Here is a 27,332-nt window from a genome sequence, read left to right as displayed (position 1 = left end):
TTTTTTTTAATTTATTCTAAATTCAGTCCAGATTAAAGGAAATAGCATTTGAAATGAATGAACAGCATTTGACCTAAGGTCACATTTCTCAAATTCAGAGTGAGTAAGCATGCATATCTTCTCCTTAATTTCTTTGAAGTGGTCAGAAGGGAAAAACTTTTTTCTGACAATGAGTCTGGAAAAACACAGTAATCTAATGAACCACAGTTTTTGACTCTAGCAGGGTTTTCCTGGGTCATGCTCCTTAAGCTGATGGTCATTGCAGCTTCGTCATCCAGGTTCATAAAGTCACTGAGTCACTTACATAGCCTCCACCAAAGCTTTGTTGTAACAGCTTCCAGTTGACAAATATACAAATAGTTCAACTCCTGCTGTCCAGTTTTAGTTTTCACTTTAACTGATGTTTACTTTTTTGTCACTATAAATTATTTATTTATAAAGAGATTCCCCTCTGGAAACGTTGAACTTGCTGGCCTATGCTTGCTGTTCTTTTCTCTCTGCACTCTCCTCACCTCAACTGGTCGAGGCAGATACACAGAAACAGTACATAGAGTGTATACACACACACACACACACACACACACACACACACACACACACACACACACACACACACACACACACACACACACACACAGATTTTTGTCCAATTAGTGATTATCATACCACGGGGGAAAAAAGGATAGCAAAACCATACATTCCTGAAACTGATGAAGACATGGACTGCGTTTGAGTATAAGATATAGACCTATATACTTATAGTCATATAAATATAGATAGATTATAGCAACAGTATATGCCCGTTGGTCTTACTGAATTCTTCCTGGCTGAGTTTGAATGAGTCCCAAATCATTGAGGAAAGGGATAGGAGGACATCTATTGACAAAAAACTGAACTGCAACTTATTTATCATCTAAGAATAGGAACTGTACACTGTGTTCTCAAAACCAGGTTCACTCTAAATTAAAGCCATCACTCATTTTTATGTAAGCATATGTTTGGGGCTCATACCCTTTCTAATTCAAAACAAATCTGTTTCCTCTATGTATGTCTTCATTTGCTTTCTTTTTCAAAGATGAAATTGAGAACATTCTGGCACACATGTCCACAATAAGATGTAGGCGAAGATAAGATTGTTTTTTGACAGTGATTTCCCACAGTTTGCAGTTTGTGAGCTTTTAAAAAGTAACTGGAAGTCTAAATATGTAATGACATCTTCAGGCCTCATCCGAAAATGCTCATAAAACTTAAAACAGAAAATAAATTACCACAAGCTTTGCCATGAACTAAAACAAATCATTAGTGTGATACTAAATTTCATCAGCAGTGCAAATGCGCAGTATTTACAAATATTTGGTTTCCTATATCCGATTGAATTCACCAGAAATGACAATCTAAGTCTAAATATTTAATTTATATATTTTTAATTTATTTTTATTTTTTAGTGATGTAAATTAGCCTACATAAATTTCACCTTTAAATTAATGGGGAGATTCAAATATATCAGATATGTAACAACACACGTGCTCGCACGTGCGCGCCCACTCACACACTATAGAGATACACAAACATACACGTACATTCACATTCAGTGTGTGTGCGCGCTTGTGTGTTTGTGTATATATAGGCTATGTGTGTATGTATGAAGGCAGCCTGCAATCTGCGATCTGGAATGATCTTTGAAGTTTACAATTATATTATTATCACAGTTTAGTCTCTCTCTAAGCTCCCTGTGAACTCAGAACTTAATATCTAATTAAAATATCAATGCGTGGCTAATCTAATATATGCACTTGTCAGATGACTGAATTTTATTTATTCTCAAAAACATGAACATTAGCGTTTCCCTTGCATTTGTTTTTGAATTGTCAGTTTTAACAACGTCGGTTTTGGTAGCCTGCCTTTAACAAGCAAGACCTTTCAAGAGATTCACATGGTTGCATTGTAGGTAACCTAACCTAAAAAGTCAATGTAAACGTTTGGATACAATAATGGATAGGCCTGACTTGAACTTGCAAATTATTAAAATTTCTGTCCTGGTACATCTTAGTGGGAATTTGAAGGTCTCAGTCTTTGATACTGACTGTGTTACTTACTTAACAGACTGTTCCAAACGGGTGGTAAGCTAAGGAAGTGTAAGGTAAATTGAGCCCGGCTGTGAAGATATCATTGCTGTTGCTGACTTGCAGGATAGATGCTGACCCAAAGATGGCTATTGCCAAACTCCGCCTGTTAACGCCTCTGGACATCCCCCAGTGCTACACTAAACCCATAGCTAGTCTATCTCTGTGGCGTCTCCTGGATCTGACCTGCTCAAAAGGATACCACAGGGTAAGTTGCTTAAAAATGTTTCTAGTCTGTAAATTTAGAAATTCATAAATCCGTTTTATTTTCACATGTTGAAGTTTTGGAATTCAGGTGTCATATGACTGCAAGGTGCAAGGTCATGGGTAAGATATTGCCAAAGCACTGGGTGCATGCAGCAGTAAAGTAGTTGCAAGGTTTGTGTGGAATAAACTATGTGTAAAATTAAAATATTTCCTGTGACAAAATCCTGTCATCCTGCAGATGTCTAACAGGACAGTTGCTGAAAAAAGAAGTAAAAGAAAATGTCCAGGAAGACATTGTGCCACTCATTCGCCCCCAGATGGACAGATCAGTAACACTCATAATGTGAAGACCGACTCTTCATTTGGCAGTATTTTCGTCGGCATTGACTCATTTGCAAAGCGCAATGACACTGGAATCCTTTATCTGAACCCTCAAACACCAAAGTGGTCTCTCGTGGAGAAGTTTGCAGAGCTTTCACCTGGAGATGAAACAGAAAGCAGTGATGACCAAGACCATGACACAGAATTGTTACAATGCACTAAATATACTGAGACCAATAAGATGCATGACTCTAATGAAGTGTTCTTGGATGTTGTGCAACAGAAGGAAAGGAACGTCATCAAACACCTCAAAAGCCAAAGTGATGTTTCAGCCAGAAATAGGACATCTAAACTCAAAGAGATAAATTCTGAGCATTATTCTCCAAATGGAAGTGGGAAAAAGACCAAAATGAAGAATACAAATAGTCCCCCTGTTCAGAAATGTTCTGAAAATTGTGAAGACGACACGATCCCTCGATTTTTGGTAGCTATGAAAAAACGTAGTGGAGCTGACACAGAACATCGTCCCTTCAAATGCACACACTGCCAGTGGGCTTTCAAGAAGCTCTGCAACCTGCAGAGTCACTTACAAACACACACTGGCCTTAAGCCACATGTGTGCGATATATGTGGCAAGGCTTACTCTCATCAGGGCACTCTCCAGCAGCACAAGCGTCTGCACACGGGTGAAAGACCGTATCACTGTCCTTTCTGTGTCAAAACTTATATCTGGTCCTCAGATTACCGCAAGCATATCCGCACACACACAGGTGAAAAGCCCTACATCTGTGACACTTGTGGCAAGGATTTCATTCGCTCGTCTGACCTTCGTAAGCACGAGCGGAACATGCACACCAATGACAAGCCCTTCCCATGCACGCACTGTGGCAAGACCTTCAATAAACCCCTCTCCCTGAAGCGTCATGAGCGTAAGCACTTGGGGGAAAGGCCATTTTCCTGCCCTGACTGCGGGAAGACGTTTGCCCTGGCTAGTCGTATGGCAGAGCACCAGAAAATCCACACTGGAGTGCGTCCATACGTCTGCTCTGTGTGCTCCAAGTGTTTCACAAAGTCTTCCAACCTAGCAGAGCATGAGGCCATTCACAGTGGAGTGCGGCCCCATAAGTGTAACGAGTGCGGCGTGGCATTCGCCATGGCATCCCGCCTCGTTCGTCACCAGTTCATACACAATAAAGAAAAACCCCACAGCTGCAGTGGCTGCAGCAAGAATTTTAGCCACGTAGCAAAACTGAAGCTTCACCAAGAGCAAACCTGTGCTGGGAGGATCTTTGTCTGTGTGGACTGTGACAAGTCTTTCCAGTGTGCCACAAAACTCGCACAGCATGTGATGAAACACAAGAACAAGAGTATCTGAACCTGTTTAAAGACAGGTATTGTACACACTGTGCTACAACTGTTTTATTCTATTTGGTACAGTACATTGAAATGCAGGTCTGTTTATGAATTTCAAATGTTCATTGCCAGACACATTAGGCCTGTTCAAGATCATAGAGTCCCAATTCCTCTGTGTTAATGTATGTATTTATAATAACTGTGTGCCATGAGTTGTACAACTCACACTTCTTTCCCCAAGGTGCTTGGTTCCAAAAGAATGTCGTGGGATAAAAATTGCCACTAGCATGGCACTGACACTGGAGCTGATAGTTTAATGGTGTTATATGAAACTGGTTACAAGAGCAGTAGACCTTTTATAAAATGAGAATATTAATGCAATTGATAATATGTGCAGTATTTGCCACTTTGCATGTTGGAAACGCAGGCATTTTATCATGATGAATGGAACCAAGGATGTAGCAGTTAGTGTATCTGAGTCATTTTAACTGCTGGCCATGGTTTAACATGCATACTGACTTCACATTTCAGGCATACCCACTTGAGCATTGGTATTTCAAATGGCCCATTACTTCCTTATCTGAAATGTATAGGTACACGGAGATTTAAAAATCTCACTTTGATGACTGCAATGACAAATCAAACATACACGACATCTTTGGTAGTTCAGATGTAGTTTTGGTGGTTTAGATGGAGGGCAGGTTATTGTTCTCAGTACACATCAGCCAACGTCAATACATACTTATTCGCAGGTGCATACTATTTTTATTGACATACTGAGAAGTGATGGAAGAAGTACCACAAGCAGAAAATTCCACAAAAAGGTGAAAGTCATGCATTCAGAATGCTACTTAAGCAATAGTAAAAAGTTTTCAGATCAAAATATACTTACCGAAGGTAATTATACTCATTCTGCAGAATGGCCTGTTTCAAAATAATGAGTATTGCATTATTGGGTTGTTGTTATCGTTGTATCAATGAATTTATCACTTTATTGTTACAGCTGGTGGGTTACTTGGTGAATTTTCTCAGCAGGGATCACTAATCTTTAAGAATATACTACTCATAGTAAGTGCATTACTTGAGTAGATACACTTTCCACCATTGATTCTGAGACAAATTACTGTGACCAGATGTGTTTTAATAGTTCAAAAAAATGGCTTTTTTGCCAGTGGAACATTGTTTTGTATCCATGGTGCTATATATTGTTTTGTTTGTAGTTTGTAATATGTTATAGTTTACACCTAAACAACACAAACAGTGAAGAAAATTGACAGGTTACTCTAGTATAAAATGGGAATTTTTTTCAACCTATATATCAAAATGAAGGGATTGTATTTTTGTTTTGTAGGAGCACACTTAAAGCACTTATCTCTAAATTAATCTCTACATGTCATATCTAAATTTATTCTAAAATTGACTTTGCATGCTATGTCATTTGTTAACCCTCGGTTCTTTTTAACCTTATTGCAACACTGTAAGGATAAAAGATAAACCAATAATCTACTGTAAACCTGTAGTGTGACCATTTTTCTGTGAAGGGCAATTCTAATAAAGGTTTTTCTACCAAATGCTCCCCCAGTGAAAAGTCCTTTACAACAACTAGGACACATCAAATTCATTACACTAAAACATTTTAAACAGTTAGGCAAACAACATGATGAGCAGTTATGTTAAAAAATGAACAGAAGACCTTTATTTTTAGTCCGATTTCATGTATATTAAGATGACTTTCTGGATTTCATCTAAAACGGACTTCCATAAATCTATCCATTCTGAATGTGTTTATGCTCTGACACTTTATTGGCAGGTACTAAGCGATGACTCAAATGCTTGTTGTGTGTGTGTTGGATTCCTGGTCAGCGTGTCCCTTTTACACTTGGCTAATGCAGACTAATCGTAAAAGGAGACGGCACCTGCTTGCTTGTCACTTGCTCTGCATTAAGTGAGAGACCCCATTTGGAATCCCACCTATTTCTTAGCAAGAAGTATTTATTCAGTATGTGACCATTATTTTCATCTTCATCAGATTGTTATCTGTTAAAAACAAACAAACAAACAAACATGTGGATCCAACTTTAAATATTTAGAATTTCTAATACTTATAATATATATCAAAATCAATTCATGGTAATGAAAACAATTGATGTGCTGATACAGAGGTACAAAGGTACACTAATATCAAAAAGCATATTAATACTTAAACCACAAAGTCATATGACTTAAGCTAAGGTATATCACTTACATACAAACGTATTTACAATACACAGCAATAAAAAAGCCATATCACTGTCCCGTCATATATATCCCTGTGTGTTTTATTAATATTTTTAAGAAGCCTCATGGCCAGACACACTTTTATATATTGAAGGCACTGCAAAAAAAACAAAAAAAACCAGCATATAAACAGTTTGGTCCTGTTCGTGTTGGCTGGCTGGGGAGGGGAGGCAGGAATGTATAGGGGTTTGGCTGTTAACCTGCCCTTTACCAGTCCTCCCTCCCACCCAGTAGTATGATCATCATCATCATCATGACAACATAAGAACACGCTCCTCCAACTTTTTTTTCTGCGAGTGTCATACACAATTAAAACTACAACTACTGGACTTTATAGATGGTAAAAATAACCAATCATCACCCACACTTGTGATATAATTTACTCGCCTTAAAAAGTCATGTTAACAAATCTTTTTCAGTTTGGAAAACAAAAGGTGGCTTCTGTGAGGCTAACAAACAGCCACAATAATTATCAACCAGTATCCTATTGTATGTTTTAATGCAGGGGTTAGAGCAAGGATATGTTTAGAAATAATGCAATAGGATTAATGGATTTATATTTCAGAATATGGTTTATATTAAGCTGGTGAATATTCAATTGTAGCATAAAGCATAGATAATCTCAACATACTAAGTGGGAAGTTACAAACATCGCTGATCACACCAACCTTTTCTGCCAGAGTAGAAACTTGCCTCAGTGCTGCTGGCTTTATTGGTCTCAGTCAGCTCCTTCATGTATAAATGGTCTCTGGGGTCAATTAAGCTTTCCCTTTTGCAAAATATATCCAGCAACTACTGGCAATTTCCCTGCTGAGCTTTCAGGAAGCACACCTAAGCTGTTTCAGTTGCTAGTCCATTCAGAGTATTTCTGTATCCAACATGCAACATCGTGGTGGGCAAACTGTAGGCAGTGGTGAGTAGTCTTGATCTTATCTTGATCTTCTTGAATTTCAGGTGAAGCAATCATTTCGCATTCAGTATAGACATTGTTAATGGTTGAGGATGTGATATGGTCACATTATTTGTTGCAGCTGTGATCCTGCAAACACAACATTTTAACGTTTAACTAATGCAATTACTTTAAACATAATAAATAGGTGTGGATATGTTTATTTTTAGGTGAATTAATTTACCTGTGATAGAAGCAGGTGGCCTCGACTGTTTTTCTACCCCAGCTGCTGGCCTATAAAGAGGAAATGGATATTTATTTTAAAAAAACTATTACATTTGTCAAGTGTCATTCGTGGCAGCCAAATCACTGCAATATTTTAAATTCCAGTACTAAAAACTGCAAGCAGCATACAGCATCATGACTGTAGTTCAGCTAAAATAAAAAAAAAGTGGACACACTGATCAGTAAATGTTACGACACAGAAGGGACACAGCTTCTCTAGAAACTTCAGTGACCTCCGATTATGACATCGGAACAATGTGAAAATTGGCAAAATGTTTATGACTTGCATTGTTGAAACGTCTATTCAATAATATTGAGTAAAAATATTATGCAATTCATCACATGACTCGCCTGCTTTCCTAGAAAAGGGATTTATCCCAGCTGGGGAAGGCTGGGATAGAAACTTGGAAACAGGATGAACGGCTGGCGGGGGAGCATGACAAAAACCAGGAGAGGGTGAGAGATCCTGAGAAAACATACACAAATACATAATATATCTCACATCACCAAATAGAAACCTTAATTATAACTGTATTATGCATATCTGCTTGAATCCTACTGTCTGAGTTGGGCCTCCCTGCCCTGAATTCTCCTTTTCAACACTTTTGGGTTTTGATTGGAACCATCCACTGAACCATCCTGTCTTTGTGCTCTGCATCAAATAAAGAAGAAAGCGTGATGCATTTAAATTATTCCAGTTTGATTTAACAGGTGTCAGTGTGACAGGGGCCTCGCCCACCTGTTCAGGAGGCTCATTGGACTGCTTGGAGGCCTCTAAACCTTGAGGGATTTTTTGCCGGCTTTGTCCATGTTGACTGATGTCTCCCTCCAGCATCTGAGTGTCCATCTTCAAAGGCAAATACAGACAACAAAAGACATCAATATGACTTTTTGAAAACACTTAAAAATGCTCTTTACATTTGAATGCATTAATTACAATTTCTGTCCTGATCACATTAAACCAAGAGGTTGCTATGATTTTGGTCCCTGCTTTTCTATCAGTAGAAAGTTAAACAATATCTCTCACCATCCCTGCCGTAAAGGACAACTTGGCCCCTGTAGGAAAAAAAATATCCAAATATCAGACAGCAGCTGACTCCATGGCATGGTAAATATCAGAATATGGAAAGGAATGAATACAATCTGACATTAGAGTCTCACCCTCTGCTGCTGATGGGTGTTTACTCAGAGGACAATGTGGCAAGGTACTTGTGACTTCAGTGCTATCTGTGTTATGATAACTGAAGTTTTGGCTTGCGTCCACTGCATGCACTGGGGAAGCATGGACAGCCATGACTGGCATGGAGGGAGAGTTGGTGTGTGGCCTAGACAGAGCAGAGCAACAGAGACAGCTGTGACAGGGCTGCAGAACAAGGCTTTTCACATGGGAAGTACGGGTAGTTGTAAATCTGCATAGTTGACGTAATTGAATTAGGTACAATATGTACCAGTCCTTCGCTCCTCTGATATCCCATGACATTGCTGTCATTTCCTCAGTGTTTCCTTCAGCTTGGTGCACAGGGTTTTCTTGATCCTTAGTTCCTCTGTGATAAAGGAGCCCGGGGTCATGGCTCTGGATGTCTCGGTTTAGATAATCTGAATGAGATTTTGTAGGAAAATGTACTCTTCATTAAGCAAGATGCTGCCTTCTTGTGGGAAACACAAAGCATCATTTTAAGCTACGAAAGGACTCAAATTTACCTGAGCTTACTTTACTATCTTCATGGGCCAGTGCACTGATCTCAGGAGTTGGTGGGTATGTTTCAGTACAGTCAAAACTGCCCGTCTGGGAAAAACAAATTTAACATCAGATTATTCACATAGTTTTCACATAGGTTTCTAACAAAGACAAACATCTACTACAGCCATGCTAGCAGCTCTGTTGGCATGTACACTGTATGGATGCGTGGATGCATTTATATCCCACCATTGCATATATATCTTCATGCCTTCTTTCCCTCATAAATTTCTCTATGCTGTTCCCCTTGCTCACTTGGTTTCATGCTTTCTTTTGCAGGTATCCCCGGCCCTGCATTTTTTTTGCCTTGTATCTTGATGCTGTTCTTCTCTCTCTTAATCTCCCTTCATCCTAAATTGAGGCAGATGTCCACCAACATCTGAGCATGGTGTCAGGATCCCAGTTTGCCCTGGTGTTTTGATCCTGTATGTTTCCCCAAGAACTCCCTTCCTCATGTCTGCTCCTCTGTTGTTGTTGTCTGTCACATGTTCTTTGTTTTGGTCTGTGCCTGGAGGGAGTGGACTCATTCCATTCACCACCTCCAGTCACCTGCCACTGTCACCTTCCAGCCGTACTCTAGTACGTACCTGCCGCCCAGTGTCGATCCTTGGGAATCACTTGTACGGAGAAGCTATCCTGTGTTGGTCCACGGGAAACCACCTCCAGTCACCTCCCACTACCACACCTCAGCAGGCACAGCTGCTTCTCGTTTCAGTGATTACCACCAAGCAGTATATCTACCCTGGCCTCACACTCCACCGGCGTCAGTCCGTCCAATGTGCTATGTTGATATCCTGTCGTTGAGCAGTAAGTCCATTTACTTGCTCAACATTCCCAGTTCTGAACCCTGTCTGTTTCCTGCCTGTTGCAGTCCCGTCTGTGTACTTTTCCAGCCATAATCTAGTACCTACCTGCTGTCCAGTGTTGATCCTCAGGAATCACCTGTATGAAGAAGCTGTCCTATGTCGGTCCACGGGAAACCACAGAGTCAAGCCAGTCTGCTACCCTGCGTCAATCCACGGGAATCACCAGGAGACCAGCCCCTCCTTTTGCGTAGGCCCTCCGGGACCCTCTGCCTGCCTGCCGTGCTACAGTTCTGCACGAACCCACGTGGTCCGGCGCGGAGCGCGGGGACGCGCCTCCTGCGAAGAGATGCCCTCTCGCTTCCTCCTCACTGCCTCTACAACTGCGCCATTGATCTGCCGCCCGGATCTTTTTTTGTAGCCAAGAAGGATAAGAGCCTCCATCCCTGCATCGATTTCAAGGGGTTAAATCAGATCACTGTAAAAAACAAATACCCCTTACCTCTCATCAATTCAGTTTTCGAGCCACTGGCCGCAGCCACTGTCTTCACAAAGTTGGACCTCCATAATGCCCATCACCTCGTCTGGATCCGCGAGGGAGACGAGTGGAAGACGGCTTTCAACACTCCTTTGGGGCATTTCAAGTATCTCGTGATGCCCTTTGGATTAACCAATGCTCCAGCAGTTTTTCAAGCCCTTGTGAATGATGTCCTCCATGACTTCCTGAACCGTTTTGTTTTCGTCTACCTGGATGATATCCTAATCTACTCACCAAACCACTAGAAACTGTCAGGATCCCTGTCTGACCCTAGTGTGTCTCCCTCTGTTTTGGCCCAATCACCTCTCCTCATGTGTGCTATCATTCCCCTGTCTGTTTGTTATTGTTTTCCCATGTGTTCTGTGTCCTCCTCTCCCTGCCTCCAGTCACCTCCCATGGCCACACCTCTCACCAGTCTGAACAACTGCCAGTGAGAGCTTGTCATCCACAGGTTAACAGAAACACCATCACCACATCCGCCAAGTCCTGCAACGCCTTCTGTAAAGCCAGCTCTTCAAAAAGGCAGACAAATGTGAGTTTCACATGTCATTGGGCATACAACAGGACAGTGATTCTCCTAACCAGACTCACCTCCTCTAAGGCTGCATTCTCATGGACACTAGAGGCAGACGAATCGTTCCGGTCCCTCAAAGAATGGTTCGCCTCAGCCCCCATCCTTATTCAACCCGACGACAGCCGCCCTCTCCCGTCTATTGCCCCAGACGACAAGGTCCCAGTGCCCGGCACTATTGTTCCATCCTCCTGTGTGCTAGGGTCCCTCACGTGGGAGGTGGAATCCGCAGTGCTGGACGCCCTGCGCACCCAGCCGGACCCCGGAGGTGGTCCTCCTGATTGCCTGTTTGTTCCCCCTACCATCCGCTCCCTGGTACTACAAAGGGCCCACGACTCCCGAATCTCCTGCCACCCAGGCATCCGACGCACCATCCCCTGGCTCCATTGTATCTTTTGGTGGCCTTCCCTAGAGAGTGATGCACACGCTTATGTTCTCGCCTGCCCCACCTACGCTTGGAATAAGGCAACTCACAGACCTCCGGCTGGACTGCTACAGCTCCTACTGATTCCCCAACGTCCATGGTCCAATGTTGCCATGGATTATATTACTGGATTCTCCCCCTCAGACAACAGCACCGTCATCCTGACTATTGTGGACTGTTTCTCCAAGGCCACTCACTTCATCCCATTACCCAAACTACCATCAGCCCGTGAGACTGCCAATCTACTGATCCTCCACATGTTTAGACTCCACGGCATCCCATCGGACATTGTGTCTGACCCGGTGTTTTGATCCTGTATGTTTCCCCAAGAAGTCCCTTCCTCATGTCTGTTCCTCTGTTGTTGTTGTCTGTCACATGTTCTTTGTTTTGGTCTGTGCCTGGAGGGAGTGGACTCATTCCATTCACCACCTCCAGTCACCTGCCACTGTCACCTTCCAGCCGTACTCTAGTACGTACCTACCGCCCAGTGTTGATCCTTGGGAATCACTTGTACGGAGAAGCTGTCCTGTGTCGGTCCACGGGAAACCACACAGTTGATTTTGCCTGCTGCCCAGTATAGGTCCACAGGAAACCACACAGTTGATCCTACCTGCTGCCCTGTGTCGGTCCACTGGAAACCACACAGTCGAGCCAGCCTGCTACCCTGCGTCGATCCACGGGAACCACCAAGAGACCAGCCCCTACTTTGCTTAAGACCTCCGGGACCCTCTGCCTACCTGCCATGCTACGGTTCTACTCGAACCCACATGGACCGGAGCGGTGCGTGGGGACGCGCCTCCAGCCTGAGAGATCTCACCAGCCTGGCCCCGGTGACAATTACGGGGTACTCAGAGTCTCTTCCCTCTTCTGGAGACAGTCGAGTTCCCACCTCAACTCAGCGGGAAGAGAGAGACATTAGGCTTCCAAGCCCCGTTGGACATTATTGTGTTTATGCACATTCTGTGTATATTAATTTACCTGTCTGCTTCACGGAGGAATAAAACTCCTGTTCTTAAACTTACCTGTTGTGAGTGTGCGAAGTCAAGTATTTTTTCTCTATGTAGTAGCAGGAATGGTAGAGTCTAAGCACATATGCTGGTCAATGCCGATTCGTTAAAGGCTGCTCCAATCATTTTAAAATGAACCAGAGGCTTATGTCCAACGACTGTCACGGTTCTGTGCACCACTTGTGCGCATCAGGAAGAGTCTCTAAACTTTTTGAGTGCCCCTCGTATAAAGCACTAGGCCCTAAAGCCAATGCTTTTTTCTGTTAGCTAACACATTGTGTGGAATGTAAGGACTGAAGAAGCCGATCACCTGCATACTGTGATGTCTAGCATGTAGGAGTTTTAGCCATCCAGGTTCCTGTCCAGTTCCTGCATCAGTGAACTGACCATCTGAGTACGTCAGTCTTTGTGACAGCTGCAGGAGAAAACATACATACATATCCATCACTTTAATAAGAGGAGTCAGATGTGTAAAACATATAAAGCATGTATACCTTAATAACCTCTCCAGTCAGCACAAAGAAAGGCTCCTTTTGCCTGAGAAGAGCCTGTCCAACCACTTCACAGTAATGTAAGGCCTGAGATGAAAGCCCATAGTCCACTAGTCGACTGGCATACAGGAGCTTATACACCTAACCACAACACAGCAATAATCAACATCATATGTATTTTAGACTTACTATAATCAAAAAATATTTCAAATGAGAAATACATTGACAGTCATAATCTTTATTGAAGGCAGTAAGATCTAATGTAAGTAGGTACTACCTGAAAGAATGGTACTGAAAAGCATTTGCCCCCGAGTGTCTGGCAGTATTCGTATAACTCAGTGCAATGGATGGCAGAGTTTGTGGCAAAATTTTCAAAAGATTGCCTACAGGAGAGGAGAGGAGAGGAGAGAGGGGGGGAGAGGAGAGGAGAGGAGAGGGGGGGGAGAGGAGAGGAGAGGAGAGGAGAGGAGAGGAGAGGAGAGGAGAGGAGAGGAGAGGAGAGGAGAGGAGAGGAGAGGAGAAATATACTGTCAACGCACACCGTTACCTGAGACATCAATAAATATGATACAAATTAAAATTAAAAAGAGGAGCATGAGGAGACTTGTCTCCAAAAATGTGTTGCTGCTCTCAGAATGACAAGCTTAACAGCTAATGATTTATGAATGGCAGGAAGGTGGAAGTATAGCTCACTTGTGGCTGCTGCCAAGAAGCACCAGTCTCTCTGCCTTCTGCATAAATACCCCAAAGGGAACACTGGCTGTCATGTAGCACACATGGGCAGCATATATGAGGCCTCTGGAGGCTGCACAGTGAAGAGCAACACAAAACATCAGTATGCATGTTTGTGCGTGACAATCTGTCAGTCAATCAATGTTTCTATACCTAGTGTGTCTCCCATGGTGACGATGGCCTTATGTTGGATGGCTGGATCTCCTGTCTCATTTGAGAGCATAACAGCCAGATGGGGCTTCCAGTCTCCCCATTTTTCATTTCCACAGCACTGAAGACAGAACATCACTGTTAAGAGCCATATCAGCTAATACAACAGAAACTATTAAAAATATTGTTTAGAATACTAAAATGTATTCATGATTGGGACTTGTCAGAGTTTTTTTTTCCATTCTGGATATTTTACCGTGGCTACAGCAGGAGTTCTCCCAGATAACAACTGGAAAAGAGTCTGGAGGGGGTCACAAGCCATTATCTGGCTTGTAAACCTGCCAAAAGAGCAGTTTGTGTCACTGCACATCTTAACTAAGGCTTTACTATATTCTAGCAGCAGAACTACAACAGGAACCCACCCATTTAACGAGAATAACTGTGACTAGTCCAAATAACAATGGTATACCACACTGATAGCTCAAATTCTGCCTTTTGTCAATTCACAAATCTAAATCAGCCTGGCTATCTGCCAGTCCTCTCCCCAGACATTCCTCTAATGATAACCTGACATATGTTGCTGCAACACCCCGCTAATTCTAAAATAGTCTCTAACAATTGCTTACATGATAAAAAAAAAAAATTCACAGAAACTGCACATTTAAGATCCCTCACTCCATACATTCCTTATTTAGCTGTTTCTGAATGGACATCACTTCTGTGACTGATGGACAGAGATTACAGTAACTTCATGTATTTAACCAAATTTACTGTAGGTCAATTTGGATGATTTACACTCTATAGGAACAATGTTAATGGCCTCTGTTATGTACTGTCATAACACTACCCTCTGCAAATACTAAAGAAGTAACTCCTGAGCCAAGACAAACTCTGAAAAACAGGGTGTAAATATAGGCTCACAGGGAAATTAGATTATCTTTGATGAATTAGGAATAAAATTTACACAGACATAAAACTACTTACCTGTTTAGAACAGGAAGCCATATTACAGTGTTCCAGAGGCCAAACTGTACCAACAACTTCTAAATAAAGCAAATTATTTTTGGACACAGGCTGAGAAAGCCACGGGTCTTGTTGCATAGAGTAGATGTCTTCATATTTCTTGCAATGTGCAACGCAAGTTACAAGTATAGGCTTCTATGACTCCCCATCTCTTAGTTCTGACAGTGGCAAATGCTACTTTAATTTTTTTTCTTATTATCTGTTCAGTACAAGGAAATATTAATGAATAGTGCAATTTGTCTATAATTCACGACTTTACTCAATCAAAAACAACCCAAATTTAAAGAATATTCTAAAAATTGTATATTATATGTTATATCACACGGGGTGATCACTGTCTATATAACATTAGCCTGAATGCAAAACACCCTCCATCTGGAGAGGATCAAGTGATTGCATTTCATTCTGAGGAGAAAATGAATACATTTTTATGAAAATCAATGAAATATTTGTTGAAACATTTCACTCAAAACCACAAACGTCATTGTGGTGCAGGAAAAGTCAGAGAATCATCAAAGCCTTGGGAATCCATCCATCCTCTCGGAGCCGAATGTCTCCGCTAAATTTTATATCAGTCTGTCTATTGGTTTATTTCAGTCTGGACCAAAACAGTGGAAAAGAAACACTACCAACATCTCCGAGGGACTGTAACACAATTTTTAAGCAGGCCTTAAGAATCTAAGTTTAGTCAGAGAGAGAATTTCTTCACAAATTACCACTCGTGTAGAGTTGTAATGTCTTGCAGCTGTTGTGTCTCACACGCCTTGGCTTTTCTCACCTGTTCAACACAGTCATGTAGGATCTGTTGCCCATTTTGCTAGCCAGAAAAAATGCATGCCCCCACAGGCCGCTGGTCATAGCCGATTCCAGGGCCTCCTGAACACCACATGGGAAAAAGTGCAGCGACAACAGATACCATCATAGTGGTACTATTTGACTATGACGTCCTGGTTAGTTAAGTAATACAGTTAAGAAAGTTAGGTAGATAAAGTCAGTACAATTATCTCAGTACAATTATGAGGTACTTTACTTATTTCCATTGTATGCTATTTTACTGTATAGTTCTTCTATACAGCATTTCAGAGGGAAACACTGTTTTATTCATATTTACACTTTTACATTTATACTACCATTGTACTAGTTAAGGTTTCATATAGGGGACTTAAATTACATTATTCCCACGAAAGCAAAGATTAGAGAAGTAGGAGATTTCCAGCAAAAGCCAAAAAGATGATTAGAAAGGTAAACATGTAGAAACCTTCTTTCTCCCAGCCAGCAGCAGTTGAGTGTAGCTCTGCAGAGCCTTCTCAGATGTCTCTGGGGTGAAGCTGCTCAAGTTTCCTGAGAGTAGGTCATCTCCCTGACAAGGTGATGCTTCAGCAGTCATGTCGTCATTGAAGTCAATGAGTGTGGGAGCATCTGACTCCCAGCTTCCATCTGAATGTGAGCCCTGCATGAGCAGCTCGGCAATGTCCGACCCAACTATTTGCTGAAACATTGGAAATGTGAGAATCAGAAAAATCACGATAATTTCTTTGATGGTTGTTTGATGGAAATGTGGTATATCCACAAACTGTGAAATATCATGTTCCACTTACTCCATTCTGCCTGCAGAGCAGTATTAATAGATTCCACAAGAGGACAGCAGAGCTCTTATCATGGAGTTTTTCATCTTTCATGCATGCGGCTGCCCTCTGGTTGGCAAACTCTATAGCATCTACTTTGTGCAAATCTTCCCTTCAAAAAACATTAAATACATCAAACATTTAAACACTGAAATTAAAATATTAGCTTTTTAAATTACACAAGACAAGATAATAATTTCAGATTTGACATACAGCGGAATGCAGTCTGACGGTGGGAGAAATGACATTGATCTTTTTGTTAAGATTATTTAGAGACTAGTATTTTTATTTTTAGCACAACAAATGACAAAGCATTACCTGGTTAAGGGTCCTGGGAAGTTTCTCATCTCCTGCTGTTCACGTGTTTCACTCAGAATGACCTGTGCAGACATAAAGCCAAGAATGATTTCTTACACCCTTACACAAAATGACTGTACTGAAAGATTGTTCATGATTTCCTAAAAATGATCTGCTATTTATCTATAAATTCAATGGATATTTCAATGGCTGACGTGTCTGGTGAGTATGCCGGCCATGCAAGAATGGGATGTTTTCAGCCTGAAAAATTCTGTAAAGATCCTTGCAACATGGGTCCGTATTTTATCGAAGATGGACATTTGCCCGCTCAAGATGGTTACAGCCACATCAGGGCCTTGAACTGGTGCAGTTAAACGCGGTCTGCGGTTGTGAGGTCAGTAGAATGTACTGACAAATTCTCATAAATGATGTTGGAGCTGTTATTGTTGTTCAATGAACATTCAATTCGCAGGCAACAGCTCTGGTTGACATTCGAGCAGTCAGCATGCCAATTGCATGCTCTTGCAAAAACTTGTGACATCTTGTGTGTTGCATGTTAAAACTTCACATTTTAGATTGGTATTTTATTGCCAGTCCAAGGCACACCTGAGCAGTAAGCATAAACATTTTGCAGGCATCTTAGTCTTAGATATATTACTGCAACTAATGAAAAATGGGAGCCGAAACAAAAGTGTTGCATTTATATTTGTGTTGTATAACTCTCAATTAATATCTCTTGCTTTTAAACACAGTTCATTTCAAACCTACTTCCAAACTGTGGATTTCCAACTGGCTGACATTCTCCTGCATCAACAAGCCTGGAGTGACCCGTATCAGCTGGCCTGCAGGCCCAAAGCTGACAACCGCATGAGGGATGGAGTACTTCAGAGGAGCTGACATCTGATGCACAGGTCCATGCTCTGAGAAAATACAAAGCGTTAGAAAAAAGGGGGACAAAAACACTGAGTGAAGGTGATGTGAGAGAGAAAGGTTTTAAATGTACACTCACCTCTGTCAAACTTGTGAGTAGGTTGTGGGACTGGGTCATTGTGTTCAGCTTCATTCATGTACTGACTCAACTCATAGCTGCTGGAAGATAACCCTGAGTTTTTGGAACTTTCTAAAGTCCAAAGGGAATAAGAGGATTTCTCTTCATTGTCTCTCGAAGGATTATCCATTGGGTAATGCTGGGAGCTGTCTGTCCCTGGGTCATCCCTGAAAGAATGATATTTTCATATAAATGTATGTCCACTTTGCAATTATCTGTTCTGCAGCAATACAGAGCAATTAAGCCTGTGCTATATTACTGAGACCGTATTGTTTATTGCATTTGCAGTCACTAACACTGAACACAAAGATTATGATTCAGGACGCAGGCAGTATGTTTAAAATAAATAGAGTAATTTTCATGAACAGCATATTGATCGAACAGAAGTTCATCAAGGTGTTTGTCAAATCATTGTTGTCTTTTGTAGATTTACATAGCGTTATACATGCTTTTATCTTTTCTCTCATAGACTACTCGAGCAGACTTTACTCTGGTATTACTGACAACACTGGTTAGAGCTCCCTGCACTAGGGACCACTCACATGCCCACTAACAGTGGCTTCATGTTCAGTTTAATATTTATCTTGAAATTCTCCTTATGGACTTTAAGGCACTAATTGGCTTCTCCCCAATGAGGATTTGTTGACTTCATATATTCTCTTATAGAGATTATTCCTACATCCTAATAAGAATCAACTTGGGTTATTTAAAAGTTTTGTCTGACAAAATCAAAAATCAAAAGATGTTCTTTTATAATTAAATGCTCAACATAACTTATGTGTTATTTAGATGGAATTAAATGTATGTGTTGTATGCTTTTTTTTTTATCCTCTACTATTTTTTTCATGATTTTAAGGGCTTTATACGTATTTGGCTTAGATTAGCTAGTCTTTGTGTTCCAGAATTGTTTTGTTACTTCATTGTACTGAAATGTTTTGTCTTGTGTTGTATTCTATTTATTATTAGAACATTTTGTTGAAAAAAAACGGAATTTAAAACTAAAAGACTTCATAGGAAACCAATGTGGTGTGTAAAATATGACATAAACAATTACAATTTTAAAAATTTGAATTCTAACAATTAAAACTTATGTTGTTAAATCCGCTAACTGTTTCAGCTCTGTTTAAGCAAAAGGTTTGACTTAAATCGGCTCACCTGTACTCCTCTGTATAGAGGCAACCTTGATGTTCCTGCTTGTTTGTTCTTTCATAGTGCTGATCTGCTCTCCATAAGCTTTGGGGTCCCAACTCACCAGCATCTTAATAAACACAGTAAAACACAGTCATTGTAGAGAGACTGAAGATGATTTATAAAAGCTTGGCTGTCTCATGAAGTTCTTTTATATTACCGCACCTTGTAGTCCATGCTGTCCCCTGTAGTAGTCGTAATAACCATAGCTGGCTCTGTGGTCCCAGTGGCTTTGGGGTCGATAGTCATGCCCATGTCTGAAAATAAAGGAGAACCCAGGTGAAGTCAATCTAATGCCTGAGATGTACTGGTTTTCACTTTATGCATTATTTATTATGCATTTAACCATAACTTATTAGTAATGCACTGAAGAGCAAGAAGGGAAAGATGGAGATTGATTGCTTACTTTTGTTCCACCTGCTGTCAGCATCATTGGCTACATCATTGGTGTTATAACCTTTGATTATATTATTGTCAACTTAATATAATTTTAGCTATACAGACCTTGAGTGGGGTCTTTCCAGTTCTGGTCGCCCATAGACGTGTTGCTGAGCGTTGTAAGGAAACTGCTCATGTCTGGCAGGAGGACTGATGAAATCAGCCCTGTAACGGGCATCAGGATGACCCCAGCGTCTCTCCCACTCTCTGGTATCCGCTGGTGGGTAGGTGTTGTCTTTTTCCCCCTGAGAATACCTGGAGTATTCTCTGTCTTTTGTCCTGTGAGAGTGACGGTCAGAGTCGGGCCAGCGGTTACCTCTATAATCCATGACGAATCCTTTAAAGTAAAATACGCACTAATAAATGTGTTTAGTGTTTGCCAGACACAGTCAAAGTACATCCAAAACTGCCACATCATGTCATGCACAATTTACGACACCACCTGATAACAAGTCGACGTGATAACAAGAGGATAAAGTTTACAAAAAGCTGTGACCCAAAAGAGGCGCAGTTACTGCTCTGGAGTCAGTGTTAAATGATACATGTCGGTGTAAATGATCTCAGTGCGGAAAAAAAAAAAAAAACATTACCAAAGTATGCTTCTAAAAAGGGTTAAAATTAAACTATCTGCGTTGTTTTTGAATTGTGTATTCTCACTGAGCTGAAAGTAAACAATGGAGCACGCCCCGACGAGTTTGACAGCTGTACACGGAGGAGGAAATCACGGCCATCCAAAGGATACTTCTAACAAAAACAGCAACAACAACAACAACAACAAAACGTTTGTCAGTTCGACATGACTACATGATTGTCCCAGGACTCTAGGATAGCCTACACTTAGAAAGAAAATGGCAACTTGGAAGTGTTAAGTTTTGCCCATAGGTCTTGCCACGTTGCCGGTAGAGAAGATGCATCTAACGGTCAAAATCGGTTATTATGGTCAGCTGCTCCCCGGTCAGTTTTAGTAATGTTCATGTGCATATGGCCGTGTGGAAACTGATTTTGAATCTGTGGTGAAACGAGCTGAGCCTTTCTAGTAGTAAAAAAAAAAAAAAAAAAAAAAAAAAAAAAAAAAAAAAAGGTTTATCTTATATCGCCAGCAGAGGCGCTCTGGTCCACATTAAAACTCCCGTCTCATCTACACACTCTATTCTGTGACCAATTTCAATCACCATTTTCATTTCTTTCAGTGATTCCCAACCAGACATTCTTGTGCCCCTGATGGTACATGAACCAATCTGCAGTAGCCATAATCTGCAGATATAACACTTGGCAACGTAATGGATATATAGGTATTATAAAAGTAGTTTAAAGTAAAATGTAATGGTAAGATGCATGTGGTAAACAACTAAAATAGCCTTATAAAGTAGGCTAATGGATGAAGTTGTTACAATGTTGGGTAAACTGTGGGAGGATTTTGCTAAGAGTGGTTCAAATATTTAGATAAACTTGTGAATATACAGACTTGTTGAAGTGGCCAGGCTCTGCCACTCCAAGTAGTATGAATGCAAGTTGGGCAAATTAGCTTTGCTACAAATTATAAAGAAATAGTTAAGGTAGCGGTGGAGAAAATGTTGAAATCGCTAAGTTAAAGTACAATTAAATGGTAAACTGAAAGTAGCAGGCTAGATGGATGACATTGTAAAATTTACTGGATAAATGGGTAAAATAGCTAAAAGCTGTGGGTAAACAATTGAAATAGTTAGAATGGTGAAAAAACGAAAAGAAGTGGGTCAATGATTGAAAGAACTAATTGGGAAGTGGGTGTGTATGTAAACACAGTAGAGAAAATGTAGTTAATAGTCAACTGAAATAGAAAAAAGTAATGTTAAATTGATACAATAGCTGCAGGTAATTGAGAATTTGTACATTGAGTGTGATGGGAAGACAGCAGAAATGATAAAGATAAAAGTTGTTAAAACAATAGTGAAGAAATGGTTGAAATATTGAAAAACGAGTAAATAAAAGGTTGACTGAGATTAGTGGTTGAAATAGCTGAATAGCTGGATAAATGAAGAACTGGAAGTAATTGATAAATGTGAAACTATATAGCTAAAACTCCAACCATCAAATTAAATGACAATATTAGGATAATCAAATAGACTTGTACAATAATTCCATTAATCATTCCTTTGATCTTCCTCTGACTTTTGATTTAGAGTAATTGACTAATTGGTCTTCCAGGAACATTTATTTCACTGTCACCCAGACACATTTTCTAAAGAAAGAAATTCTACACATAAATATTTCATCATATTAACAACAAGAGGCATCAACTCAAAAACGTACACTTCTTTGTATGTTTCCCCAAAAGTTTCAATACAAATTCAAATCAACACTTTCATTTTGTAAGGAACTGTGAGGCCTCAGTGATTTATTACATTTCCCAACTTACTTTTTGAGTATAACAGTCAGTGTCCTTGTTATGGCCACGGGGAGTCACTATATTCACAGGGACAAATTGAAACATTTCCGTGTGACCAATCATCCACCAATGGGATGGCTTTATGCAAATCAGTTCTGCGCACACTGCCTTTTTCTGCTGGAAACACAAGAGTCTCCGGTATACAGTGAGGATTTCGGCATCGAGAAGGATACCGGTTCTGCTCGGGTTATTTTCGGACACCATACCGCCTGGATGTGCAATATGACTTTTGAAGAAACCAGTGGAGATAATCCAACAGAAAGGTTAGCTTGTGTTGTTTAAATTTGCATGTTTAGAATTTCCTTTCAATGTAGTAAGTTGATTTTGATATGCTATTCACAACTGTTTTTTGTTGTTGTTGTTTCTTTGCTTGTTTTAAAAATCTTTGGCTTGGGGAAACAGTTTAGTTGTCTAAACGCTAAATTGGACACCTTCTAATTAACTTAGTGTGTGAATGGAGGTTTCTTTCACACTGTCATGTAATGTAATTACGTTGAGCTATCGTCAAGTTAATCTACTAAGTTTTAGTTATACCATGGTAACTGTTTTTGCTTAAATGAAGGCTACATGTTGATTATTTCTGTTAGAACTGTATGCATGTTAATCCTTGTTCCTGTCCAGCAGTTGTATTGGACATGCAGCGTTACTTCATTAACTGAGTTCCATCTCAAATGAATCAGAACTTGAGCATCAAAGTTCAAACTAACATTCAACGGTGTCTCTGTCCTTGTGTGTTTTGCTTCTTCTTTTTTCATTTAATTTATTCAACTTTTTTTTGTTTCCTCAGGATGGAATCGGTGGCTAAAGCATTAGAGGAGGTTCTAAGCTCTGCATTGCCTCAGGGTTGCATCACTGTTGGAGTCTATGAGGCAGCAAAGTCACTAAATGCGTAAATTGATAATAAGATTACTAATGCAATCATGTAACATTAACTTTTGAAACTCCAGCCAAGATGAGCGTGAGGAAGCTGTCTTTTTCTTTTCCTGACAGCTGTTTTTCTTTGTTGCTTTTAGGGATCCTGACAATGTGGTGTTGTGTCTACTGGCCACAGATGATGAGGAGGATGTGGCTCTGCAGATTCACTTCACTTTGATCCAGGCTTTCTGCTGTGAGAATGACATCAACATCCTGCGGGTGAGCAACATGAGGCGTCTGGCAGAAATACTCGGTGGAGTGAAGCCAGGAGGAGAACCAATGGACCTGCACTGTGTTCTAGTTACTGTAAGTGTTACTCATGTCCGTTTACTACAGACCTGTTAATTGCTTATTATCCAGTACCATGGCTTTATTGCTACTCAGTGCCTTTGTTTGTACTTGGAAGGAGTTGTTGCTAGCATTGGTTACATATTCTGAATAATTAAAGTATGTTTGCACATTTTGTAAATCAGCAGATAGTAATTGCTTGCTTCTTTCTTCTTCAGAATCCTCATTTGTCCCTGTGGAAGGATCCAGCACTGAACAAAGTGAACAGATTCTGCAGAGACAGTCGGTGTTTGGATCAGTGGGTGCCCGTGATAAACCTTCCTGACCGATGAAACCATTTGGAATATTAATGTGTTGTGTGCATTGGGGGTAAAAGTAACTGCACAGGACCTGTGTTAATGTCTGTGTTGGATTCATTTGGAAAGTGCCTCAAAGAGAGAAAGAGATGGTGGAAGTCAGGAAAAGAAGAAACAAAGGAAAGAGAAACGTTCCAACGGATTTAACAGGTCACGATGAACTTGTGGGCCAAAGAAGAGTGACTCAGCAGTCTGGATTCCAGGATTTCCAATGTATGACTGCGCCTTTCTCCGCTGAGAAAGAATTCATCAGAGAAAAGTGAATCATTTGAGCAGACACGCACATGTGGTGGCGAGCACAAGTACAGGGACTGGGGGAATGCAAAAAGCCAACAGAGTGCCTCAGTTGACAAGACTCAAAGAACTGGACCTCACTGGAGGGGAGCAGTCAACTCTCAGCTTGAAGAATTCCTCATGAAAATTTGACCAAATCCAAGCATTTCTAACAGCACATTTATTTAATAGTATTTAAGACTTGTCACTTTGATACTCAGAATGGAAAGTTTTCACAGTTTATTATTATTATTATTTTAAGGGCAATTCAATGTTTAGACTTGTCCACAAACTGAATGTGTTTATGTGGTATTAATTTAATGAATTATATTTATTGTGCATAGTTCACGGGATTCTGCCTTTATAAATTGAATGAAATAAACAGACAACCATTCTCAGGGTGGTTTTGCCTCAATGATTTCCACTTATTGCAGGTTCAGCTTGTTTTTACAAAGTCACATGGCGCCTTTTGTGACAGCCTGTATGAAACTCAAAATTTGCCCCCACAGAGTTTTGATTTTGTTGTGGTACGTCACACACAACAGTTTGAGGTATTCACTGGACACAGTTATAACCTTTTCTGCATTTTGCATCTCTTGGACTTCAGCAAAGTGTCAAAATGCTTTTTTTTATATAATTTAAATCACAACCTGTTCTGGGCTCAATTGACTGCAGGTGTCAGATTCCTTGAAATCCACTTTGTTTCTGCATGGTCAGATTTCACCATTTGCACATTTTGGAGATCTTTTTACATTGAGGGAAGGAGAATTCCCATTTTAGTTTAATCACTAATCAGAGTGGGATTAGGGTTTACTGTGACAGCTCGTTCTTTATAGCCCTCTGCATTTATGCAATCAGGGCTACATTTACTGCTGAGTGGATTAAAAATAGCAGAGAGGCAAGAAAAAAAAAACAGTTGAAGACCCTGTTCAGGCTGCAAAAAGAGAAAACCAGAACTTATTGGTGCTTGTGCAAAGTGGGAAGGGACAAAGCTTTCCACACAGAGCGTCACGAGACAATGGCTGTATTAGTCAGGGCTATTCAGGTCCCTGTTGCTAGAGCTGTACAGTACTATAGCTTCATGGCTAAATATAGCTCCATGAATAGAGGCGTTCCCCCTGACCACTGACACGCTGACAATAGTGGCAATTGTAATTAACAGGCAGCATATGTGCACAGAGACTGACCTGCTGCAGAGATGTCAATTAGCAGTCAGGGATTTCAATAAGAAAACAAACCTTGCTGGCGTACTATCAAGCGGATGATGGGAGATATGGAGGGAAAACTGGGTCAAAATGCAGGGCTGACTGCAAGGCTGCAGAGGAAAGTAGGCTGTGACATTGACCGTGGGTTTGTGGACACCTTGAATCGACTGAAGTTAAAAGGAACAGTTTGCAAATTTGATGAAGGCCAAAACAGGCATATCTGAGTTCCTCCAGTACCACAATGTATGGCCAGAACATTCTTGTTCCAACATTCTTATGTCACTACAATTTCCCTGCTGGTTTTTTTTCAAGGGAAGTTGCCAAGCAGCAGAACTAAAACAGTACGAAGGGCCCTACTATAAATACAAGAGAGGAATGAGTGTAAAATGATACCTGAAATTTTATCATTAAAAGTGAAAAGTCTAACTGTGACCCAGGGGTGGGCCACTAAAAGCAGCTGAGACACCAGATTATTGGTTTATACTAAAGCTTCCTCACTGCACTGTACAGGTAACACAATCACTGCGAAAGTAGCTACTACAAAGAAAAACCTACCTATAATCTGACTCCAGTGAGGATTGCATCAATGTGGGCCAACAAATATGGCCTGACCTGATTGTAGGTGTAACATCACACCTGAAGAAACTGAGAAAGGAGAGAAAGAATGGACTGTTCGTAGGACTGGGGACTATTGCATAACAAGGCAGTCATGGCTTGGGGACAACATTAACACTTTGGCTGACAAATTAGATCATACAAGAGTGTTTGTGCTCTTGAACTGATATGCCCATCCACTAGTTTAAACATGAAATTTTAACATTTGTAATTTTAATAATGAATGTGATTACATGTGGTGGGTTGAGTATTAAAATACCCTGTCAGCAAACACTTATAGGACATTAAGCCTCAGGGGCAAAACTGTACTAATCTCCTGCTACATAGAATTGTCTCAGTAATCTGAACATTATACATGTGCAGGGATTTCATTTTAATGTAGAACGAATGAATTTCTCGGCTACCGGTGGCAATGGAACAATTGTTAACCCGACATTTATGTAACCTCATAAAATGTATATGACTAACATGTTAGCAAAGATTTGCCCACTCCAAGAGAAACATCTGAAATCATTTCAAATGTCCTTTCTGCAGAAAACTGACTTTAAAAATTTAGCTAACATAATGTAGATGCAGTCAGAAGTGGTTTAATTCTCACTTTTCAGGTGTTCCAGCTAGATAGGTATTTCATGAATATGTGGAGACCAAGACAGAACTACTTTAAAAGGAGTGTAAAAATGTGACTTCCATGGGTTGAATGGACAGAAACACGACTCTATGTTTCATGCTACCAGCTCTTTAAGGCTGTGCAGAGTTTGCATGTTCTCCCTGTGCTTGCGTGGGTTCTCTCCGGGTTATCCGGCTTCCTCCCATCATCCAAAAACATGCACCTCAGGTCAGGTTACCTGGCGCCGCGCTAGTGGCAGCCTGCTGCAGCATCTCCCCCCTGAGAGCCCCCCTGCTGTAGTGAAGAAATTTCCCCTCGGGGATTAATAAAGTGTATAAAATCTAAAAATCTAAAAAAATCTAAAATCTACTCTAGCTCAGCATTGTTTTGAGCAAGATGCATTAAGCTTGGTCACAGAGACAATGCCAAAATGCTAATGTTTAGCGTAAAAATGCTGTCTTTGTTAAGCCTGCTATTATTTAAAAGAGCAAGTCGAGTTGACCTGAGCTGGTTCCAACACTGGAGGAGGCTTTTTCTATATGTTTGCACTAAATGCCACAGCAGTTCAACTAATATTTGCTAAGATACATACAAAACAAGGTAATAAAATAGAATAATAGAATAAAATAGAAATAAATAAAAAATCAAAACTCCATCTTTTGCTTATGTGTAAGCAGTTTAGTTTTGCACAACTGTTAATGTAAGAAGAGAAGTTACTAATATATTAAAGCAGAAATGTCCTATCTCTATACATACACACGTACGAAAGCTGTGTAACTTCTCCGAAGTGATGGTTGAAATACGTTGGCATTCAACATGCGTAAAAGCTGTGACCCAACCTAACAGATTCCTGTTTCACAATTCCCATTTCCAGGATACAACAGTTTGCTTATAGCTCATTACTTCACTATCTGAACTACTCAAAGGAGAGGCTGCACAGTTGCTATTTCGTTTTCACTCTGGCCAGCTGCCTTGCAGAACTCAAAGGGGAAGCAGCCTTTGAGCAAAACCTTATGTCTCCTTCCTGTTTTCTCCACAGACATAATTTCTTCGAAGAAAAAGGAACAGCTTTAAATGCAAGAGGAACAGAACATCTCGTATTCAATTTTATAGTAGAACA

The 27,332-nt window shown here is 40.5% G+C and overlaps 3 protein-coding genes across 3 annotated transcripts; 2 read left to right on the top strand and 1 right to left on the bottom strand.

Moving 5' to 3' along the window:
• Positions 1 to 2,208: 2,208 nt before the first annotated feature.
• On the top strand, positions 2,209 to 5,575 carry znf648 (zinc finger protein 648). The gene is made up of 2 exons (XM_069151086.1): positions 2,209 to 2,331; positions 2,569 to 5,575. Exons 1-2 carry the CDS (start codon positions 2,209 to 2,211, stop codon positions 4,024 to 4,026), a joined length of 1,581 nt encoding a protein of 526 aa, XP_069007187.1. The 3' UTR covers positions 4,027 to 5,575.
• Positions 5,576 to 5,673: 98 nt separating this feature from the next.
• sec16b (SEC16 homolog B, endoplasmic reticulum export factor) lies at positions 5,674 to 20,411 on the bottom strand. The gene is made up of 24 exons (XM_069150959.1): positions 19,595 to 20,411; positions 19,256 to 19,347; positions 19,058 to 19,160; positions 17,864 to 18,069; positions 17,623 to 17,774; positions 16,876 to 16,937; positions 16,531 to 16,669; positions 16,191 to 16,421; positions 15,711 to 15,808; positions 14,166 to 14,247; positions 13,913 to 14,030; positions 13,721 to 13,832; positions 13,305 to 13,410; positions 13,031 to 13,168; positions 12,847 to 12,951; positions 9,157 to 9,241; positions 8,904 to 9,051; positions 8,617 to 8,780; positions 8,483 to 8,511; positions 8,195 to 8,302; positions 8,015 to 8,107; positions 7,807 to 7,921; positions 7,415 to 7,464; positions 5,674 to 7,320 (listed from the first exon to the last, which is right to left on the bottom strand). Exons 1-23 carry the CDS (start codon positions 19,855 to 19,857, stop codon positions 7,448 to 7,450), a joined length of 2,766 nt encoding a protein of 921 aa, XP_069007060.1. The 5' UTR covers positions 19,858 to 20,411; the 3' UTR covers positions 5,674 to 7,320; positions 7,415 to 7,447.
• Positions 20,412 to 22,110: 1,699 nt separating this feature from the next.
• On the top strand, positions 22,111 to 24,188 carry gadd45ab (growth arrest and DNA-damage-inducible, alpha, b). The gene is made up of 4 exons (XM_069150956.1): positions 22,111 to 22,216; positions 22,741 to 22,842; positions 22,967 to 23,174; positions 23,375 to 24,188. The coding sequence occupies exons 1-4, from the start codon at positions 22,167 to 22,169 to the stop codon at positions 23,486 to 23,488; spliced, it is 474 nt and encodes a 157-aa protein (XP_069007057.1). The 5' UTR covers positions 22,111 to 22,166; the 3' UTR covers positions 23,489 to 24,188.
• Positions 24,189 to 27,332: the final 3,144 nt, after the last annotated feature.

This window comes from Embiotoca jacksoni, unplaced genomic scaffold (genome assembly GCF_022577435.1).
Source record: "Embiotoca jacksoni isolate LCO1_2020_lvr unplaced genomic scaffold, fEmbJac1.0.p SCAF_16, whole genome shotgun sequence".
Taxonomy (NCBI): domain Eukaryota; kingdom Metazoa; phylum Chordata; class Actinopteri; family Embiotocidae; genus Embiotoca; species Embiotoca jacksoni.
This window is presented reverse-complemented; position numbering and strand designations above follow the sequence as displayed.

Bases quoted from the DNA above. Each gene is read 5' to 3' on its own strand.
- gadd45ab (XM_069150956.1), top strand. From the start codon at position 22,167: ATGTGCAATATGACTTTTGAAGAAACCAGTGGAGATAATCCAACAGAA. The intron at 22,217-22,740 runs GTTAGCTTGTGT...TTGTTTCCTCAG, and splicing joins GGAGATAATCCAACAGAAAG to GATGGAATCGGTGGCTAAAG. The intron at 22,843-22,966 runs GTAAATTGATAA...TGTTGCTTTTAG, and splicing joins GCAGCAAAGTCACTAAATGC to GGATCCTGACAATGTGGTGT.
- sec16b (XM_069150959.1), bottom strand. From the start codon at position 19,857: ATGGATTATAGAGGTAACCGCTGGCCCGACTCTGACCGTCACTCTCAC. The intron at 17,775-17,863 runs GTGAGTGTACAT...GTATTTTCTCAG, and splicing joins TACTCACAAGTTTGACAGAG to AGCATGGACCTGTGCATCAG. The intron at 14,031-14,165 runs GTAAAATATCCA...TTCTGTCTTCAG, and splicing joins GAACTCCTGCTGTAGCCACG to TGCTGTGGAAATGAAAAATG.
- znf648 (XM_069151086.1), top strand. From the start codon at position 2,209: ATGGCTATTGCCAAACTCCGCCTGTTAACGCCTCTGGACATCCCCCAG. The intron at 2,332-2,568 runs GTAAGTTGCTTA...GTCATCCTGCAG, and splicing joins GCTCAAAAGGATACCACAGG to ATGTCTAACAGGACAGTTGC.